The following is a 14813-nucleotide window of genomic DNA, read 5'->3' on the forward strand; positions in this document are numbered from 1 at the left end:
GCTTTTTAGTTGATTCTCTGGGATTCTTTAAGTAGACCATCATATCATCTGGAAATTGTGATAGCTTGGTTTCCTCATTGCCTATTTTAATACTTTCAATTCCTTTTTCTTCTCCAATTGCTACTGCTAGTGTTTCTAGTACAATATTGAATAATAGAGGTGATAATGGGCATTCTTGATTCACTCCTGATCTTATTTGGGAAGGCTTCTAATTCATCCCCATTGCAGATGATATTTGCTAATGGTTTTAGATATATACTGTTTATTATTTTTAGGAAAGGCCCTTCTATTTCTATGCTTTCTACTGTTTTCTAATAGTTGTATTTGTCAAAGGCTTTTTCTACATCTATTGAGATAATCATGTGATTTTTGTTGGTTTGTCTGTTGGTTTGTTGACTTGTTGATATGGTCAATTATGTGGATGGTTTTCCTAATATTGAACCATCCTTGCATTCTTGGTATAAATCCCACCTGATCATAATGAATAACCCTCATGATCACTTGTTGGAGTCTTTTTGCTAGGATTCTTTTCAAGATTTTTGCATCTATGTTCATTAAGGAGATTGGTCTGTAGTTTTCTCTGTTTTTGACTTGCCTGGCTTTGGAATCAGTGCCATATTTGTGTCAGAAAAGGAATTTGGGTAGAACCTCTTCTTTGCTTATTCTGTCAAATAGTTTCTATAATATTGGGATTAAGTTGTTCTTTGAATGTTTGATAGAATTCATTTGTGAATCCATCTGGTCCTGGAGATTTTTTCTTAGGGAATTCTTTGATGGCTTGTTCAATTTCTTTTTCTGATATGGGATTATTTAGGTATTCTATTTCTTCTTCTGTTAATCTAGGCAATTTATTTTCTTGTAAATATTCATCCATATCCCCTAGATTTCCATATTTATTGCCATATAATTGGGCATAATAGTTTTTAATGATTGCCTTAATTTCCTCTTTATTTGAGGTGAAGTCTCTTTTCATCTTTGTTAATTTGGTTTTCTTCTTTTCTTTTTTTAAATTAGATTGACCAGTACTTTGTTATTTTATTTGTTTTTTCAAAGTACCAGCTTCTAATCTTATTTATTAAATCAATAGTTCTTTTCACTTTCAGTTTTATTAATTTCTCCTTTGAGTTTTAGGATCTCTAATTTAGTTTTCCTCTGAGGATTTTTCATTTGTTCACTTTCTAGTTTTTTAATTTGCATGCCCAATTCATTGACCTCTGCCCTCCCTAATTTGTTAATATATGAACTCAAGGATATAAACTTCCCTTTGAGTCTGCTTTAGCTGCATCCCATAGATTTTGAATAGGATGTCTCATCATTGTCATTTTCTTCAATGAAATTATTGTTTCTATGATTTGTTCTTTAACTGATTTTGTAAAATTGTATTGTTTAACTTCCAATTAATTTTTGATTTGCCTCTCCATGTACCCTTACTCATTATTATTTTCATTGCATTTTGATCTGAGAAGCTTGCATTTATTATTTCTGCTCTCTTGCACTTGTTTGCAATATTTTTATGCCCTAATACATGGTCAATCTTTTTTAATTTACCATGTGCTGCTGAAAAGAAGGTATATTCCTTTTTGTCTCTTTATTTTTCTCCACATATCTACTAACTCTAATTGTTCTAAGATTTCATTAACTTCTCTTACCTCTTATTTATTTATTTTTGGTTTGATTTATCTAGTTCTGATAAAGGTTCAGGTCTCCCACTAGTATAGTTTTTCTATCTATTTCATCCTTGAGCTCTACTAGTTTCTCCTTTAGAAATTTGGATGCTTGAATGATCTATTTTTGACTTTTCTATAATGGAAAATTTTTTACCCTCTTGCATGCTTTAAGATTATATTTCAAAACTCCAAAAAACTATTTTTAAAAAATTTGAAAAGGAAAATGTGCTTGATATCTTCATGATCTCTTCATTTTGTAGATTTCAAGGGGGCACCTAATTAGCAATTTGTTTAATTTTTTTTAGTTACCTCAAACATTTTAATAATCCTACCCATCCTTGATAATTATTTTATACTTTTAAAGGCATTTTTATGATCCCAGAAACTTAACCTGTATTTACCTATCTTCAATAAGATCTATATTTATATCATTTATAATTTCCCTAAATAAGATATTCTAGGTATACTTTTCTGTTAAAGTCAATTAACAGGCATTAGTTATAAGGAACTTATTAAATATCAGGCTTTATATAATCAAAGTACAGAAATAGTCCTTCCTTAGCAGTGGAAGCAAGTGACACTGTTAGCTATGTAAAAGGCTGGTATTTTGTTACTTCATAAAATGTTAGGTTTTGCCCTGATTTTAATTTTTTTTAGCTCTGGTAACAGAAAAGGTCAAAGTAGATACTTTATAATAACCAAAATCTTGCATTCGTGGAACTAAAGCAGTGAGTGAAATCTGAACTTGAAAATTCCTTCAAAGAAAGATCTAGGGTCCACAAGTACAACTTGATTCTTTCAGTAATTTAACCTTGAGGCATAAATGCTTGTTACTTTTTAAATTAAGGAGATGAAAGCTGGTCTTAAAGGTTTTTGTTAAAATGTGAGCTTAGAACATTTTATGTGAGGCATTGTAATAGTAAGGAAGGTCTTGTTTCAAGTCATGACTCTGACATGTCCTGGCCGGGTGACCCTGGAGAAGTCACATAACCCTGTTTGCCTCTCTTTCCTCATCTGTAAAATGATCTGGCAAACTACTCCCATATCTGTGTCAACAAAACCTCAGCTGGAGTCACAAAGAGAGGGACAGAAATGAAATGACTCAACAACAAACCCCCAGGTAACTTTATCTAAAACTTGTACAGCAGGTGGGTATCTGTATTAGAAGAGGGAGTTTGCTCATTTGTAAGTCCCTTTCACCTGTAAATTCATAGATCTGGCAAAGAAGCAATACATTGGCTATATGAATGAAATAACTTTTACTGATCTAGTCAGATCAGTTATTCAGCCCTGACTACTGGTTTCCCCCTTCCTAAATCCTTACCTATTGTATTAGAATCAATACTAAGTATTGGTTCCAAGACAGAACAGTAAAGTCTAGGCAATTGGAGTGACTTGCCCAGTGTCACACAGTTATAAAAGTAACTGAGGCCAGATTTGAAACCAAGTCCTCCCACCTACAGCCACCTAACTGCTCCCTTGGTCCCACTTTTTAAGAGAGAGATTGAGAAATTGGAGTACTTCCAGTATGGTAAAATCTACTTTTTGTGCAGAATGATTAAAGAAGGGTTAAAGGGTAGAAGTTGTAGTAGTTGTCTCCAAATATCTGACGAGTTGTGATGTGAATTCAGATTTGATTCATTCTGTGTAATAACAGTGATTATAATAGTGGGTGAAGGCTACAGATTTTGGCTTTGTATTAGGAAGTCATTTCTAATGGCTAGTGTTAAACTGCAAATGTTATGTGTTCTTACAAGGTATTAAAGTTAGTTAACTAACTAATTTACTAAATATATGAAACTATATTGTTGGTGGGAGTTTAAGTAGGAATTCATTACATGTGTAGTTAGACTGGAAGACTTAAGATCCTTTCTAACTTGAATTCATAATTCTGTTTTATCTGATTATGTCTGTTCAGATATTTATGGATAAATATTTGGGTTTGAATGTGGAAACACAGATATGATGGTTTTCTATACTCTTCAATAGGAGTATTGGATTGAAAAGACTTGGTAGATTTATAGTAAGAGCAGCACTTGAATCCAGGCTTTGTTTTTGACTGAAGTTGGTCAAGTCATTTAACATCTCTGTGCTCTAGGTTTTTGTTTTTAAAAGATTAATGAGTAGTGCTAGATATGGGGTCAGAAGACTTGGGTTCACGGGCAGCTGGGTGGCTCAGTGGATTAAGAGCCAGGTGGTCCTGTATTCAAAAGTGGCCTCAGAAACTTTGTACCTATGTGACCCTGGACAAGTCACTTAACCACCGTTGCCTCACTCTTACCACTCTTTTGCCTTAAAACCAATACCCAGTAATCTAAGACAGAAGGTAAGGGTTAAAAAAAAAAGAAGAAGATGATGATGATGATGACTTGAGTTCAAATTCTGGATCAGAAACTTAACATCTCTATGCCATATGACCGTAGGCAAAACATTTAACCTCTCTGTCTTTCAACTGCTTTGTTTCTAACATGATTTGAATTGGATTTCATAGTCTTTGAAGTCCCTTTCAGTTTTGTAATTATGCCTCAATGGTAGTATTTGTTCACAAGGGGTTTACAGAGGTAAAGAGCTTCCTAAATTCTTGAGTGCTATTGTAGATTAAGCTGCCATTAATATTCCACAGAAAAAATGGAATTGCAACATTATAGAAGATAGAATACTTTTCTTTGAATCAGGAAGACAAGATTAAAGGCCTAGCTATGCTCAGTTGCAGTTTCTTCATCTGTAGAAGACATAATAATAACTACCATATTTACTCATAAGGTAGTTTTGAGATTCAAATGATATAATGAATATTTTTAAACCTTAAAGTACTATATATAAGTTCCATTTATTGTTATTGTTCTTTTGATTATCGTTATTAATTGGTTGAAGACACCAATTGGAATTGGATCAAGCTTCTCACAGATAAAATACAAAAATTGTATGACCATGTCCCTTTGATCAAATGTGTTCTATGTACTTCTTGATGTTGTGTAAAATACTTAAAAATTGTTGCCTCATTTTTCCTCTAGTGATTTGAGGGCAACTAGAAGCACTTTTTTTTTTCTTGTAAGAAATGTGTTCTAAGAGGGCAAGTAGATGACTCAGTGGATTGAAAATCAAGGCTTAGAAATTGGGGGAGGGGGTTGAGGTCATCCTAGGTTGAAATGTGGCCTCAGACACCTCCTAGCTGTGTGACCATGGGCAAGTCACTTAACCTTCATTAACTACTCCTCTGACTTAAAAGCAATACACAGTATTGATTCTAAGATGGTCTGATTTTCTCCATAATTATTTATATAATCCTTCACACACTCTCTCTATATCTGTATGTCCATCCTCCCACCTATCTTTTGTTCTTTATTCTACTGATAAGAAAACTGATGTTTAGAAACATTATATTATGTGCATAAGGTTAGTAGTCATCAAGTGGCAGAGCTGGTATCTTGAGTTTTCTCATTTAAGACCTATGTCCTTGTCACTAGCTCACTTGTTTTTCAAGGCTCTAGAAGTTTTTCGGGTTTGTCAGAATAATACTTTTTAATACATGCAGAATGTAGGGCTAACTCATTTAACAATAATTTAAAAGAGCATCTTTATCTTTATAAAGTAGCACTTGAAAGAAAAAGGTTTTCAGGGTAGTAGTTTCTTTTCAGTCTGGTTCAGGTGGTAATGTTTAATTTTTTTGTAATAGAAATTCTGTTTCCTGTTAACTAACAGTATAGATGTTCTAGTTCTTCATATTGCCATGTAAAACCTAGATTCAAATACTTTAAAGTTATGATCTTACTCAAGGAGCTATTCAAACACCTCAATGAAATAAAAGATTATGATATAAGGTTGAATTATTTCTTAGAAATTTCACCATATGTCAAAAAATTGGAAAATGAGGGGGTGTCCATCAGTTGGCGAATGGCTGAACAAATTGTGGTATCTGATGGTGATGGATGGAATACTATTGTACTGAAAAGAATAATGAACTGGAGGAATTCCATGTGAACTGAAAAGACCTCTAGGTGTATAATGTTCTCCTGGTTCTGCTCCATTAGGAGCAGAACCAGGAGAACATTATACACTGTGGCACAATTGAATTAGTAAAATAGACTTTCTACTGGCAGCAATGCAATGATCCAGGACAATCCAGAGGAACTTAATGATAAAGAATACTATCCATACCCAGAGAAAGAACTGTGGGAATAGAAACCCAGAAGAAAAACATATAATCGATAACTTTGTTCGATGGGGATATGATTGGGGATGTTGACTCTAAATGATCACTCTATTGCAAATATTAATAATATTTTGTTTTGTTAATAAAGTGTTTTGAAAAATGATGCATGTAAAACCCAGTGGATTTGCTCTTCAGTTCTAGGAGGGGGAAGGGAAAGGGGAGAACTTGAATCATGTAACCATGGAAAAATATTCTAAATATATTAATGAAATAAAAAATGGGGAAAAAAAGAAATTCTATCATAATTTAACTAAATACTTCCTTTATCTCTAAGTATTTAGTATTTAGACAAGCCATAATTTAATAATAGAGCAGATTTAAAACATACTTGCTATGTATGTGTTGAAAGTTTTAATATAATAACGTTTACATGTGTGAAAATAGCTTCTATTTGAACATAGCTCTTTCAGATAGCAAATTACTATTATCTCTGTAGTTGTTTTGAATGAGTTAAAGGCTGAAACAAATTAAGTAATTTTATATTCTCTATTTTAAATTCTTCTCATTAATTTCTTATTTTCTGGACCATCTTTAATTTTAGAATAGTTTAGTTTCCATTAAGAAGACTAGTAAAAACAGAATTTTAGAAGCCTTTAAGCTAGAAGAGAATTCATTTTTAAAAGTCTGGATTTAATCATGGCTGTTAATACCTGTCTGACCCTGGGCAAGTCAATTTTACTTTTGTGAGCTTCATTTTCTGCAGTTTTACAATGAGGGGGCTTGATTAGATGATCCTAGATCTTAGCTCTTTAGCTTTTTCAGCACTAAGTCTGTGATCCTGTAAAATGGTTTCTAAATTATTGTTGGTTGGTACATCTAGTTTTGGAAGTTGGATTCAACTTTTTTTTTTTTTTGTGCAAGTCAGTTTTAATCATTTTTGGCTTATAGGCTCTGGTAACATCTAAAATCAATCAATTTTCATTAGTTTTAGACATAAATTTTCCTCTGATATTTTTCTTTTGAAGGATTGCCCAGGGCATATAAAATGTACTTGAAAATAAAACAACTTATATATTCCAAATTTTGATATACATGTAAGATTTTCCAGTTCCCAAATAATTAAATTTTTGACTCTTGTAATAATATAGTATAAAGTGTTGTGCAGAATTTAATTTGGATTTTGAATGGTGTGTTTTTTTTTTTTAATTTTTTTACTCAATATCATTGCTTGGTTTACATTTTATAAGAAAGAAAGTAAAGACTTCATTGCAGTGAGATCCTTCCATCCCCTTTCTTTTGTCTCTTTTAAAAAGGCCCTTTAAGAAGGTGAATGGAGAAGAGAATCTCCTGCTGATCCTATTTTGTGGGAAAGGATAAGTGAAAGGAAAGGACCAGATTTTGAGAAAGAATGGCTCAGTGGTATACTAATATTGAATAGCCACTAATGCATAGCAACAACCTAGAGGCAGAGCATCAGTTCCTTAAATGGAGGGGAACATTTTATTTAATCCTGGTATTTACTCCTTGGGACTTATTTATTGGAGGATTTCCTGGAGTCCATTAGAAACCCACACCTACTATTTATAAATTTCAGCCTCTGGGAAGAAATTTTGTGAGATACTGGGATATTGAACAGAGAGGGAATGAAATAGGAAAAGAGAAGTAATTGGAAGAAATTCATTACCATTTTCTCCTTCCATTCCTGAAAAACATATTGTAGCATATTCTTAGTTGATTTCAGAAACCTCCTCAGTTTGACTGCTGTTTCTCTTTCTATCTACTTTTCTTGTCCAGAGAGTAGAAAGTAAAACGTGGTATAGAGAATATTTGTATATTTTGGGGAGCCAAAATACCCTGAACTTTCCAAATAATAAACCAAGCCACACCCACACCCACACCCACACCCACACCCACACCCACACCCACACCCACACCCATACCTATACCTTCCTGCTGCTAGGAATTCTTCTAAAATGGATCATCCATTAAGAAAATAGTTTTAAGCCAGATATCTTTTAGCAAATAAAACTACATGAAAGGAATTGTCACCTTTATTTCTTGTAATATTCCTAATTGTATATTTTAATTTTTTCTAGGTTTCATTAAATGGTACCCAGTTTGCTGACAGCTCTGTTGGTTCAGATTTCCCTGGTGTTTCTCAGGTATGAACAATGTGATATGTCTAATTTAATATCTATTTAAGAAATTTAAAAAGGGTGGGCAAAAATTTGACCTTTGGAACAAATGTCCCTTTGTGTTATTCATTACACAAACACTTAACACTTAGCATTATCCTTGCCTAGGTGCTAAAGGAAAAAAAAAAGATTGCATAGTAAACTTAATAGGTGAAGTAAAAGGTAAATAAATAATTATACAAAACAGGATGGAAGGGCACAAGAGATGTGCAGATCTGATATGCAAGATAGTTTTCAACCCAGAAAATTTTATTAGGAAAACCTTCATGAAAGAGGTGGTGTTGGATCTCCACAGTTAAAAAGAGTAAGATTTTTTAGCACAGAGACAGATGATACGGATAACTTATTCTAGGTTCAGTGGAAAGACATAGAAATAAGAAAATAGAAGGCATCTTTATGCTGTAAGTAGTCTGGTTTGGTTCATCTACAAGAAGTAGAGAGGGTTATATTTGGAAAATAATGCTACTGAATTAGATTAGGGGAAGATTATAGAGGATTCTGAATGCCAATGTGAGATGTAGAATGCTGGTAATGGAGGTAAGATTGCAAAGGTTTAAGAAAATGTTTGGTATGATAGTTGATTACGATTCTCTTATGTGCCAGGAATTGTTTTAAGGTTTAGGGGATACAAAGAAAGGAAGAAAAAGAGTTCTTCTTTAAAAAAACTCACAATGGGGTAGACAGCATGCAAACTACATTGTAATCTACTAAGGAAAGGCACTAGCAATAAAAGGGATTGTGAAAGGCTTCTTTTAGAAGTTGAAATTTTATCTAGAACATTAAGGAAGTCAAGATGTAGAGATGAGAGAGAGAAGGAACTTCCAAGGTGTAGGGGACAACCAGTAAAAATGGCCAGAATTGGTGGGTTAGTGTATCTTATGTGAGAAGTAGAAGGGAGGCCAGAGTTGCTGAATTGTAAAGAACTTGGGGGTTGAAAAGGTATAAGAAAACTGGAAAAGTTGGAATGGGACCAGTTATAAATGCCATATAGGTGATTTTATATTTCATCTTGTATAGGTGATCATAAAAATAAGCATAGTAAAGTCTCAAAAAATGTTAAGTACTTTAAATAAATATAATATGAAGGAAAATCAGCTATTATTAAGGAATGAGACAGAGAATCATGTGGACTAAGCAGATCATGGGACAACAGAAAAAAACTCCAGAATAAGATTGAGTTGAAATTGGGATGGAGTTCAGAACTTGTATTGCAGAATTAAAAATTATAGAGCAGAGAAAATTAATACACGATAGAGTAATTTCATAAGAAGTAGTTTAGAGAAACCTACAGTTATAGAACACAAAAATCCTAAAGTGGAGGAAAGTGCACCAGAAGAGAAGTAAAAGGCAATATTGTTAATATAATAATCCTCTAGACACACCAGATCGACTGACCTTAAAGACAGAATACACAGAGTTGATAGGGATCACAGGTCTCCCAAAAAAATATAACATTAAAAAAAACTGAAAGAAAAAAAATACATCTCATTATATAAGTAATATTAAATAATATGAATATCAAATTTTTTTTGAAAACCTGTAGCTTAATACCTTACAGATGTAATGCAAATGCTTATTTTCATCTACTTCATTTCCACTGATATAATCATATAAATATAACAAATATTATATTACGTGAATAATATGATTCATCAGAAAATTATATAATAAATTTCTCCTTAATTACTTGATATAGATAAGAAAGCAGCAATTGAATGAATTTACATTTTTTCATGGGCGGTGGGGGAGGGAGGGGGCAATCATGCTTGTGGTCCAAATTCCAATGCTCACAGTGATTAAATTTAATAATTTTAGTGGCAAATTCTCTGTACATCCAGGAGAAAGATTTACATATGAATATAAAAGGGAATTTGAATAAGAGATTATTGCATGCATAAGACAATGGAATGATATTCCCAGAAAAGTAAAGGACTCCAGTGTACAACATACAGTAGTAGTGTTTCTTTCAAACCTCCACTTCAATGAGAACAGAAGTGAGTGGGAGAGAGGGAGAGAGAGAGAGTATTTAAATGCATTATCTCATATTTATAGACTATAGTTATTTTACTAAAAAGATTTATGGGATAAAAGAGAAAATTAAAAAGGCTCAATAGCCACAAGTACTCAAAGAGCCAAAGATTAAAGGGGACCCTAATCAGAAGAAGGAAAGGATAAAGAGTTGAAGTAGTATTCTCTATACTAAATCCCCCGGTCGCTTTAAAAAAAAAAATATATATATATATATATATATATATATATATTTTTTTTAGATAAGTATATATTTTTCTCTCCCTACTACTACTTCTTCCCCAAAGAAAAACAAAATCCTTGCATATATATGCATATGTGGATACATATATAAGCAAAATAGACTTCTACATTGTCTGTCTAAAAAGGTTTGTTTCATTTGCCACCTTGATCGTTCCATCTCTCTGTCTGGAGGTAAGTAGTATGCTTCATTAACCATCCTTGGGGATTGTGGATTTCAAATGAATGATCAGAGTTCTTAAAGTATTTTAAAGTTGTTTGTCTTTATACTATTTTTGTTACTATATATATATTTTTTTTCTGTTTCTGATCACTCTGCATCATTTCATAGGAATTTCCCCAGGTTTTTCTGAAACTGTCTGATCATTTCTTATGCTGGTACAGGATGATTTTTTTCAGCCTTTCCCCAATATATTCCGCACTTCCATTTAGTTTTCAGTTGTTTTATATTCTCCAAGAGAATGGCTCTAAATATTTTTGTTTGTGTGGGTCTTTTTCACCATTCTTTTAAATTCTTTGGGGTAGAGTCCCAGAAGTTGTATCACTGGTTCAAAAGTAACACATCTTATTAATTTTGGGGGCATAGTTCCAAACTGCTTTCCAGAATGGTTGGATTGATTTAAATCAATATCTTTCTTGCAGGAATGGCAGTTCTTCCAAGTAGGAAGTTGCACGAATGGGGAATAGGAAAGCAAATGAGGGGAGTGAGTAATACATTCCTACCTTGTCTCTAGGTGAATAATGAAAGAACCATAATTTCTGCAGTCAGTAAGATGATGACAAGGGAATAGAAAAATAGCACTGGAAAGTTATAGAATTCTGTATAGACTAGAGCTGAAAAGAGCTGTGAAGACAAAAGAAAGGAAAATTTTTTGGGAATGTGCAATAAAAGACAATATTAAAAAAGAGGTTAGAGGGAATACAAAAAGAAGATTTTTAACTATGAAGGACTAAGAATGACAAAAAAAAGAGAAATGAATGAATAATCAAAAACAAAACAACTTTTAAGTCAATTCAGAGTACTTGGGATAGTGTAAAGACACAGGAATGAGGATTTGAGGTGGGCTTATGAGGGAATAGAGTAGCAAGTTTTGGCCCAAGAGGGAATGATTAAAAAAGCAAAAGAAATCAAAGTAAAAATTCACACTATAATGAAAGAACAAGAGGAAAACTAAATTATTCTTAAAAGAATTTTTAAAAGTAAACCAACCCTTAACATATATATGGTAAATAACATAGCATTTAAATTCATAAAAGAAATGTTTCCTGAATTAGACAGTAACACAAAAATTACAAGAACCTTTAATATTATTCTCTGATCTGGACAAATCTAAAAAAGAAAAAAAGAAAAGGAATGATATAGAATAAAAAATCAGAGCATTTAGAACCGAAAAACTTAAGGCATCTTCTTCATAGAAGCATTCAAGAATACCCATTTTCTCAGCAGCATATGGTACATTTACAAAAACAGATATCTTAGGGCAGAGAAATTATAAACAGATGGAATGAAAGCAGAACTACTAAGCATTTTTTAGTAGACTAGATCATATTGCAATAAAAAATAATTTTATTAGAAAAAAGCAAAAGACATTGACCTAAATTTAACAGTGGCATTCTAAATGAAAAATAGCTCAAGAAACAAATTGTAGTAATAAAAACTATGTGAAAGAGAATGATAACAATGAAACAATGCACCCAAATTCCTGAGGTACAGGTAAAGCAGTCCTGTAGAGAAAAATATATATCTCTGAACTGTGCATTAAAAGAAGTAGAAAAAGGAAGGCTAAATAAGCAGAACATATAACTGAAAAATTAATGAATTTTCAAATAATTTGATCAAAAAGAAGGAAAAATAAAATTACATTATTCAAATTAACAAGGTGAAATCACAAATAATGGAAGAAATAAAATAATTAATTAGAACCTATAGTACGCAATTCTGTGCCAATGGAAATGAGAATTGAAAAAGAAATGGAGGGTTGTCTATAAAAATATAGCATACTCAAACTAATGACATAAAATATATTTTAAACAACCCCTTATTTTACAGATAAAGAGAATAGAGAGGTTGCTCAGGATTCTATATAGTATGTGTTTGAGAAATTTGAACTGGAGTCTTTCTGACTCCAACTCCAATGCTTTCTCCACTAATAATACCTCACTGCCCCTTGAATCATTTTTAATAAGAACTTCACAACTCTTTCATGTATTAGAAACATCATCCTTGTATAGGTGTTTAAACTGAAACTCAGATAGGTGAGGTAACTTGTCTGTAGTTGTACAGCTATAAACAATACATTTTAAGTCTTCCTGCCACAAGTTTAATATTTTTCACCATGCTTTGCTGCCTCCCCTTATTACTTGTCAAACGTTTTTGACATTTCAAAAAAATATTGAGTCCTGAATTCTTTCCCTTCTTTGCTCTCTCCCTTTTCTTCCCCTCCCCCACATCGAGATAGTGAACATTCTGATATAGATTGTACATGTGTAATCATGTAAAACAACTTTTCCTAAGACCTAAGAAATGAAGTGAAATATAATATGTGTTTATCTGGATTCAGACTCCATCAATTCTTTCTCTCAACGGAGAGAACTTTTTTTTTTTATCATGAGTTCTTTGGTATTGTCTTGGATCACTGTATTGCTGAGAATAGCCAAGTCATTCATAGCTGTTAGTCTTTAAAATGTTTACCTGGTTCTGCTTACATAAGTGCATCATTTCATGTAAGTCTTCCAGGTTTCTCTGAAAACATTCTGCTTGTCATTTCTTATAGCACAATAGTATTCTATTACATTCACATATCACAACTTACTCAGCCATTCCCCAGAAGAACTATTGTAAATATTTTTATACATGTAGGTTATTTTCCTTTTTGTTTTTTATCTTTTTGGGATACAAATCTAGTAATCGTATTGCTGGGTAAAAGTGTCATTGTCCTTTAAGTGTAGTTCCAAATTGCTCTCCAGGATAGTTGAATCAGTTCTCACCCCAGCTACATTCGTGTGTCGGTTTTCCCCACATCCTCTAATTTTGTCGTTTTTCCTTTTCTGTCACAATAGCCAATCTGATAGGTGTGAGATGGTGCCTTAAAATTAATACTATGTATCAGTTCTATGGCAGAAGAATAGTAAGGGCTAGGCAATTGGAGTTAAGTGATTTGCCCAGAGTCACATAGCTAGGAAGCGTCTGAGGACAGATTTGAACCCAGGACCTCCTTTCTCCAGATCTGACTGTATCCTAGCTGCCCTGGTAAGATAGGTCTCAATACCAAGCTGAGTGTGTATGTTCTTCTCACTTAGAAGCAATTCCAATGTGAGTAAAGTTCAAAGAGCCTCTTCCCCACTTCTGTCTCCCTCTCCACTGTAAGAGCTATTTTACACCTCTTTTGTGTGAGATAATTTACCCATTTCTGCTTCTTTTAGAAACCTTCTCCCAGTACATTTCTGTTTCTCACTTCTTAGTTGTATTTTTTTAGATGTCTCATCATATTCAACTCACACTATTGTCTTGATCTGTATATATTCCTTCTCACTTCCGTAGTAGTAGTAGTAGTAGTAGTAGTAGTAGTAGTAGTAGTAGTAGTAGTAGTAGTAGTAGTAGTAGTAGTAGTCATAATAAAATTCTTAGGAGTTCTAACTATTATTTTCTGAATTAGGGGATGTTAACAGTTTAACCTTATTGAATGTCTTTTGATTTCTCTTTCTTATTTCTCTTTTTATGCTTCTCTTGAGTCCACTATTTGAGAGTCAAATTTTCCATTCATTTCTTGTCTTTTAATGAGGAATGATTTCAAGGCCTATGCTTAATTGAATACTCATTTTTACCCCCGATGGATTATATTCAATTTGGCTAGGAATGTGATTCTTGCTTGCCATTCTAGCTCCTTTGACCTCTGGAATATCATATTCCAGGCCCAGTGATCCTTTAATGTAGAAGCTGCTAAGTCTTGTGCTGTCTTGACTGTGGCTCCATAATATTTGGATTATTTCTTTTTGACCATTTATAATATTTTCTTCTTGACCCCAAATGGAGTTCTAGAATTTGGCTACAATGTTCCTGGGAGTTTTCCTTTTGGTATCGCTTTCAGGAGGTGATCAGTGAATTCTTTCAATTCTCTTTTATCCTAGAATATCAGGGCAGTTTTTCTTGATATTTTCTTTAAAGTTGATATCTAGGCTTTTTTTTTTTATCATGGCTTTTAAGTTGTGTAATAATTCTTAAATTATTTCTTCTGGATCTATATTTGAGGTCAGTTTTTCCAGTGAGATAGTTTACAATTTTAAATTTTTTTCTGATTTTTAAAAAAACCCTTACCTTCCATCTTAGACTCAATACTGGGTATTGGTTCTAAGGAAGAAAAGAGAGGTAAGAGCTAGGCAATGGGGGTTAAAAGACTTGCCCAGGGTCACACAGAAAGATAGTGTGTGAGGCTAGATTTGAATCTAGAACCTTCTTTCTCCAGGCCTAGCTTTCAATCCACTAAGCCACCCAGCTGCCCCTAATCAGTTCTGATTTTTAAGAAATTTTTT

General features: G+C 33.0%; 1 protein-coding gene across 5 annotated transcripts in view; it reads left to right on the top strand.

Moving 5' to 3' along the window:
* The window catches only part of FAM193A (family with sequence similarity 193 member A), a 245035-nt gene that overhangs the window by 102980 nt on the left and 127242 nt on the right, over nucleotides 1–14813 (top strand). For 4 of the 5 annotated variants that reach the window (XR_008913102.1, XM_056803650.1, XM_056803651.1 and 1 more), the window contains one exon: nucleotides 7917–7982. Coding sequence is in view for 3 of the 5 variants with exons in the window: in XM_056803650.1 (XP_056659628.1) it covers nucleotides 7917–7982 (66 nt within the window). In the remaining 2 variants the exon portion in view is untranslated. Of the gene's footprint in view, nucleotides 1–7916; nucleotides 7983–10925; nucleotides 10988–14813 lie in introns of all 5 variants that reach the window. The other variant, XM_056803652.1, reaches the window with a different exon arrangement.

This window comes from Monodelphis domestica, chromosome 6, assembly GCF_027887165.1.
Source record: "Monodelphis domestica isolate mMonDom1 chromosome 6, mMonDom1.pri, whole genome shotgun sequence".
Lineage (NCBI taxonomy): Eukaryota > Metazoa > Chordata > Mammalia > Didelphimorphia > Didelphidae > Monodelphis > Monodelphis domestica.